General features: G+C 44.0%; 1 protein-coding gene across 24 annotated transcripts in view; it reads right to left on the bottom strand.

The window, feature by feature from the left end:
- Positions 1 to 406: 406 nt before the first annotated feature.
- Positions 407 to 7,441, bottom strand: part of LOC126470931 (myosin heavy chain, muscle) — a 48,148-nt gene continuing 41,113 nt past the window's right edge. For 23 of the 24 annotated variants that reach the window (XM_050098981.1, XM_050098965.1, XM_050098982.1 and 20 more), the window contains exons 34-39: positions 6,581 to 6,722; positions 6,130 to 6,441; positions 5,111 to 5,278; positions 3,282 to 3,554; positions 2,988 to 3,140; positions 407 to 822 (exon numbers count right to left, since the gene is read on the bottom strand). In XM_050098981.1, coding sequence (XP_049954938.1) covers positions 739 to 822; positions 2,988 to 3,140; positions 3,282 to 3,554; positions 5,111 to 5,278; positions 6,130 to 6,441; positions 6,581 to 6,722 — 1,132 coding nt within the window. In that variant the 3' untranslated portion in view covers positions 407 to 738. Of the gene's footprint in view, positions 823 to 1,925; positions 1,980 to 2,987; positions 3,141 to 3,281; positions 3,555 to 5,110; positions 5,279 to 6,129; positions 6,442 to 6,580; positions 6,723 to 7,441 lie in introns of all 24 variants that reach the window. The other variant, XM_050098973.1, reaches the window with a different exon arrangement.

The raw sequence follows: 7,441 nt of genomic DNA, 5'->3' as shown, positions 1-7,441 counted from the left end.
GTTGACCAATCACCTTTCCTACTACAATCCTTATATGCTCATTCCATTTCAAATTGCTTTGCAACATTATGCCTAGATATTTAATCAATGTGACTTTGTCAAGCAGCATACTGCTAATACTGTACTTGAAGGTTATGGGTTTGTTTCTTCTACTCATCTGCATTAACTTACATTTTTCTACATTTATTGCTAACTGTGATTCAGTTTCATTGTGTGTGTATTTGAATTTATATTTACTGAAGTCTTCTGTCTTTCTTCGCATGTTTACTTTACTAAAAACCAACTGAGTGTGAATATAAGTTTTGATATTGGCACAGATAACTTTTGTCTTACACTCTTCAAAGTTAAGTTGCTACAATAAAGGGTACAGGTAGTGATAATTTTTCTACAAATAAGAATGCTCACAGAATAGCAAAATTAGTTCTTTATTGGTTCCTTGAGTAGCCACGTACATTAAGTGATCAGTCACACAAGTTAGTCGAGCCAGGGACCAGAATCGAACGAAGAATTAGGGCTGATTTGAACGTGTCTGCTTCTTTGGCAAAGGTCTGGCTCACTAGTATGACAATCTCACTTATCCCACGTGACACGATGATAATATGGAATAAGTATACATATACATATACGAGCAAGTATACATATATATAGCTTAAATATATTTATTGACAAACAAAATATAAAATAAAATATTTTCAAGCTTCCATCATATAACTGCATGGCACTCCCAAATGCTGGTCATTAGAATTCGCCTTCAGGATGGAGGTCGAATCGTGGTGGGAAGGCGTTGCCATCCAGTTGCGGCCTGATGGCGGGCCGGTGTGGCTGCAACATAAGACATCTACGTCAGCACTGCGTACACAACTTTCTATTTTATTAGTTGATGCTAGCATCATTTACGCTTTTTCCTTGTACTGAGGGGAGCAACTTTCACTCCAGAAAGCAGAGTTGTGATACACAAATCTGTTGATTATTTGAAAGACTTTAATTAAGATGTCAATGTATTTAATTTTGTAAACTTCCTGTATTTTACTGCAGAAGAAACTACTAACACACTGCAGCTATTTAAACTCTCATACACAATCAGTCTCTGCAAGACCTTACATCTTATGTCTTTCATCCATTAATGAACCACATTCTTGTGCTTTTGTATATTTGGTCATAAGTGTAAAACAGGAGCCCAGAAACGGCTTCCAAGAATGTCAAAATAAGGAACCAACAAACTGCACACCACAGCATACACTGTTACAAAAAGTCGTCAGGTTATAGGCATTACGTGAAGGGATAAGTGTGGAGCAATATTCTCTGTAAAAATATAGTGTTTTTGGAAACTTTTTATTGGCTTCAGTAATTTGAAAGTAACAGGCATCTGGGACGAAAAAGAACTGAGAAACCAGTGGTTCAGATAAAGAGAGTGAATGGTCAATGCCATTCCAAAAGAGAGAACATTTTATATAGTTGTACTGAAGCCATTCTGTTCCAACGTATCACTGTACTGTTTAGGAAAACACCACTTTAAGCATTTCTGTACAAAGCAATCATTCAAACCACACGTAAAACTATAGTCGCTCTCCAAGCAAACTCGAAGTCTCAGGTGTCCTCGAAGGCCATGCTTTATGTAAACCATTTTCAGGCAATATCGGTCATGCGAACGGGGAAGGCACAATTAAAACGGCTGCGTAGCTCTCCGCAGCAATACCGAGTCTGAGGTATGCGAGAAATTTCTCAGTGAGTGCAAAAAATATAAGATTTTTCACTCGTGTTGAGATATTTGCAGAAGGATGATGCACGTCTCACGTGCGTATTGTGGGAAGACACGAGGAGTCATGCTGAGCCTGGGGAATGTCACTAGGGCCGCTTGCCTGATGTGTGACACGAGCATTCAGGAAGGACACACAACCAACACAAGAGCGCTTACAAGCACTTACAAGGTAGCCCACCGTTTACTCGGCACCAGGAATCTTGCGACCCTTGGCCGCTGGCTGCAGAACAAAAACAAACTCCATTCTAGCACTTCCCAAAATACTGCATTTTTTCTATATTACTAAATATGAAAAATAAAACGAGATGTTTACTGTTGATTTAAATTTTGTTTAAAGTAGTCTTAAGAGCATACAAGATTTTTTTATCTTAAAACATTATGCAATCCTACGAAATATTTATAAAGTACTGTATCTTCGATAATTTAGCAATGACTTAAGCTACCACTATTACTTTTATTGCCACTGAAAGCTGTTCTTTCATTTTCTCTCCTGCCAAGTTTGGTTCCACGAGGAACAACATAACGTACAACTATTTTCTAATTCAGTAGCCTATTTGTAGATTTGAGGGCAGGAACCTGTTTACGAAAATTTCTAAGTTAGTTTCCACGAGATTTTACGGGTCTATTTGCTAGTGCCTATCAGTTTAGAATTTCCAAGACTATGCCTACAGTCGAGCTCCTGACGAAACTTCCCCCCTCTGCCTGCGGTGCAATTTCAAATAGATACCACACAATTACTCGAGCAGTATTCTTTCAGTAAATCGAAGCCTGCCATTTTATTTATCTGCAACTTATTCTGTATGATTGACGACTGACGGCTTCCACAGTTCTATGCTTCTAGATGTGTGATGACGATGAGTCCCATACTCCTTTACCCATTGCCTTTCTCCGACCGTAATGTGGATGAATGATGATGATGATGAAGACGACACAACACCCAGTCATCTCGAGGCAGGAAAAAAAAAAAATCTATGACCCCGATGGGAACCGAACCCAGGACCCCCTGCTTGGGAATAGAGAACGCTACCGCGAGACTACACACTGTGCGCTCTGCATCGTTACTGAATTATAGTACTTTCGTGTAAGTACTCGCTGCCGATGTTTTGATTGAAGTCTTACTGGGTACTACTATAATGTTCTCAGGTAAACAACTGCGCCATCTGCATGCAATCTGAGATTGCGACGAATCTCCCTGAAGTCACTGATTAACGAAATGAAGTGTACTCACGGGTGGGCTGAGTGCACGAGCGGCGGAGCCCCCGCGGCCCTTGGCACGGTACTTAGCGATGGCCTGCTCAGCCAAGTCTGCGCGCTCTTCCGCTTCCTCCAGTTCCTGCTGTGCCTTGCGGAACTTGGCCAAGTTCAGGGCTGCAATCTCCTCCTGCAACACACGTCACCGTCTCATACTCCTGCGTTTGGACAGCTGTTTGCAGGATAAGAAAATCTTTTCGTTTAAAATTAAGCTCGAGACAGTTGCGAGAGGCTAAACAGATTTGACAGGGTGTGCAAATTTGCTACTTACGGCTTCTTCTATCTGCCTCTTGTAGGTCTTGATCTTCTGCTGCAGCTTGTCGACCAGGTCCTGCATGCGCTCGTGGTTCTTGCGGTCCTCCTCTGCCTGGAAGCTGAGCTCCTTGATGCGGCGCTCGCTCTTGCGCAGGTTCTTCTGTGCGTCCGCGTGCCTCCTCTGTTCGCCATCCAGTTCGTTCTCCAGTTCCCGTACGCGCTGTTCCAGTTTCTGGATTGCCTTCTTGCCACCCTTGAGAGCGTTCGCCTCGGCTTCGTCCAATCGTACCTGCAGACGAGTTCCACAACCTTTGTTAGTCTCCTCGGGAAAATTCTATAATGTCGAGAACGAGAACAATTTAAATTTGACTACCTTAACGAACCTCAGGGAAGATCAGTTTGGATTTCGTGGAACACGTGAGGCAATACTGACCCTACGACTTATCTTAGAAGAAAGATTAAGGAAAGGCAAACCTACGTTTCTAGCATTTGTAGACTTAGAGAAAGCTTTTGACAATGTTGATTGGAATACTCTCTTTCAGATTCTGAAGGTGGCAGGGATAAAATACAGGGAGCGAAAGGCTATTTACAATCTGTACAGAAACCAGATGGCAGTTATAAGAGTCGAGGGGTATAAAAGGGGAGCAGTGGTTTGGAAGGGAGTGAGACAGGGTTGTAGCCTATCCCCGATGTTATTCAAACTGTATATTGAGCAACCAGTAAAGGAAACAAAAGAAAAGTTCGGAGTAGGTATTAAAATCCATGGAGAAGAAATAAAAACTTTGAGGTTCGCCGATGACATTATAATTCTGTCAGAGACAGCAAAGGACTTGGAAGAGCAGTCGAACGGAATGGACAGTGTCTTGAAAGGAGGGTATAAGATGAAAATCAACAAAAGCAAAACGAGGATAATGGAATGTAGTCGAATTAAGTCGGGTGAGGCTGAGGGAATTAGATTAGGAAATGAGACACTTAAAGTAGTGAAGGAGTTTTGCTATTTGGGGAGCAAAATAACTGATGATGGTCGAAGTAGAGAGGATATAAAATGTAGACTGGCAATGGCAAGGAAAGCGTTTCTGAGAAGAAAAATTTGTTAACATCGAGTATAGATTTAAATGTCAGGAAGTCGTTTCTGAAAGTATTTGTATGGAGAGTGGCCATGTATGGAAGTGAAACGTGGACGATAAATAATTTGGACAAGAAGAGAATAGATGCTTTCGAAATGTGGTGCTACAGAAGAATGCTGAAGATTAGATGGGTAGATCACATAACTAATGAGGAGGTATTGAATAGATTTGGGGAGAAGAGGAGCTTGTGGCACAACTTGACTAGAAGAAGGGATCGGTTGGTAGGACATGTTCTGAGACATCGAGGGATCACCAATTTAGTACTGGAGGGCAGCGTGGAGGGTAAAAATCGTAGAGGGAGACCAAGAGATGAATACACAAGCAGATTCAGAAGGATATAGGCTGCAGTAGGTACTGGGAGATGAAGAAGCTTGCACAGGATAGAGTAGCATGGAGAGCTGCATCAAACCAGTCTCAGGACTGAAGACCACAACAACAACAACGGAGCTATTTACAATCGGAGAGGTGAGAAATGGAGCTGACGCCTAAAATGAAGCTGCTTTCTATATATCTGTATAAAAAAAAGAAAATTGAGAGCTTTCTTGTGAAACTCTAGTGATACATAGGGACAATATTTACGGAGTTCTGTTTGAGCAACAGAAAACGTCCACAAAAATACTGAAGCTATGTACAAGGAAGTTATGAAGGCAGACGCGGTTGGAGCTGCCGCTGGACGGACAAACAGGTACCAGTGGGCCCGAGAGCCTGCGACTCGTACCTGGAGTTCCTTGATCTGCTGCTCGAGGGCTTTCCTCAGCTTCTCCTGCGTCTGCGCGTGGTCCTGTTCGGCACGGAGCTCGTCAGCCAATCGCGCTGCGTCCACCATCGCCTTCTTCGCCTTCTCCTCGGAGTTCTTGGCCTCGTTCAGCAGCTCGTCCAGGTCAGACTGCGAGCAAAAAATCCAGTCAATGTAGCTTCGTATTTCTTACAAGTCACTCAGCTCTTTCACGATTTACTAATGCACTATTTTACAGGATATTCGAGAAAAGAATATACCCTCACGACTAGTTGCTTGGTTGACAAAATATCTGTGTAGATCTAGGGGATATTTTTCTCGGAAAACAGTTTAACTGATGTCTCTGGTTAACTGAGATGCTCGATAGCCTAAGACAGGATAAGTTTGTCAAATGCTCGTACCAAAATTCTGAATTGCATTCAGTGTGTGTCGTTACTCTGTGTGTCGTTCCAACAAGTAGTACAGTAATAAGTTAGGGCCTGTAGAAATCTTTCTTAGTTCTGAAGTACACCCCTGTAGTGAATTCTTTCTTTGGCTTGTGCCTTTTTCCCGCAATGACACAGGGTCGGCAAGGTTAATCGGATTTGCCGCCATCCTGTACCCCCAGGACGGAATTAGCGTACCCCAACTGTCTGTGTCTAGTGCAGTCCATGGAACAGTGCGAATGTGTTCAGATGTTTGGGAGCCGTGTAACTGAGGCGGGACGTGAGGACCAGCCCGGTATTCACCGAGTAGGATGTGGAAAACCGCCTAAAAACCACATCCAGGCTGGCCGGCACACTGGCTGCCGGGCGAATTCGAGCCGGGGCCTGCGCGCCTACCCGAGTCCAGGAAGCAGCTCTTGGCTAACCTGGCGGGTGCATCCCTGTAGTGAATATAAAGGTGAAAACAACGACAGCTCTTGGTGAGAGATATCTGTAGGCGAAGGCAGTTTACTGTTTATGTAATATTCCACTGAAGACCGGTTGGCCAAGTTAATCTGTGTAGGCAGTGCTACTTACGTGCAGGGTCTGCAGCTCGGACTCGAGCTTGCGCTTGGCGGCGGAGATGGAGGTGTTCTGCGCAGACAGCTCGTTGAGCTGCTCGTGCGCGTCGCTGAGCTCCTGTTCGGCCTGTCGGCGGCCGCGGTCGGCCTGCTCCAGCAGAGTGCGTGACTCTTCCAGCTCGTTCTGCAGCGCATTGGCGCGCCTCTCAGAGATGCCCAGCAGCTCCCTGGCGTCGTCGCGGGCTCGCTGCTCCTCCTCCAGGGCGGTCTGGATGTCCTTCAGCTGCTGCTGGTATCTCTTGATGTTCTTTTGCGCCTCAGCGTTGGCCTGCGGAAACGGACAGGCAGCGATGTACTAGCGCTCGAGCCCGTAGCTAATGCAATGGCTCCCTGAACAATTTCTCTCATGCAGTACTCGATATTAGTGACATCTGCGTCGGGACGTTGGATAAAAGAGGTATAATTACCTTGTTGGCGTGGTCCAGAGCAATCTCCAGCTCATTGATGTCGGCCTCGAGCTTCTTCTTCATACGCAGAGCTTCAGCCTTGCCCTTTGCTTCAGCCTCCAAGCTGGCTTGCATGGAGTCGAGAGCACGCTGGTGGTTCTTCCTGTGGGAGAACATCGAACATTGAGTTTTCAGTACACCTGATCACTGATTCCCAAAAACGTGGTCTATGGATAAGAGAGTGGGGTGTAAACAAAGGCATTTCTAGTGCTCTGTCGAGAAAGAGCAGAAGTATATGTATATAGTAGCTGAATGCGAGAATATTCGATCACTGCAAAAAGTGGAGTACAGTCTAGTTTGCGGCGTCCAAGGGTGCTGCCGGGCGGTAAGCAGTCTGTTACCGAGAATTCGTAGCGGAAATTCTTAGATAGGATGCCGCCATACTGAGTTCGGGTGGGGTCGTTATCTTTAGATTAGATTAGTACTTGTTCCATAGATCATGAATACGACACTTCGTAATGATGTGGAACGTGTCAGATTAATAAAAGGTGTTTATACAAGATATTACATTAGACAAAATATTACATGACACTCACCCACTTACTATATCCAAAAATTCATCTAATGAGTAGAAGGAGTTGCCATTAAGAAATTCATTCTATTTCCTTTTAAATGCTATACGGCTATCTGTCAGGCTTTTGATACTATTAGGTAAGTGACCAAAGACTTTTGTGGCAGCATTATTTACCCCCTTCTGAGCTACAGTTAGATTTAACCTTGAGTAGTGAAGATCATCCTTTCTCCTAGTGTTGTAGCCATGTACACTGCTATTACTTTTGAATTCGTTCGAATTGTTAATAACAAATTTCATAAGTGAATATA

This window comes from Schistocerca serialis, chromosome 3 (assembly GCF_023864345.2).
Source record: "Schistocerca serialis cubense isolate TAMUIC-IGC-003099 chromosome 3, iqSchSeri2.2, whole genome shotgun sequence".
Lineage (NCBI taxonomy): Eukaryota > Metazoa > Arthropoda > Insecta > Orthoptera > Acrididae > Schistocerca > Schistocerca serialis.
The sequence above is the reverse complement of the archived record's forward strand: the minus strand, read 5'-3'. Positions and strand labels throughout refer to the sequence as shown.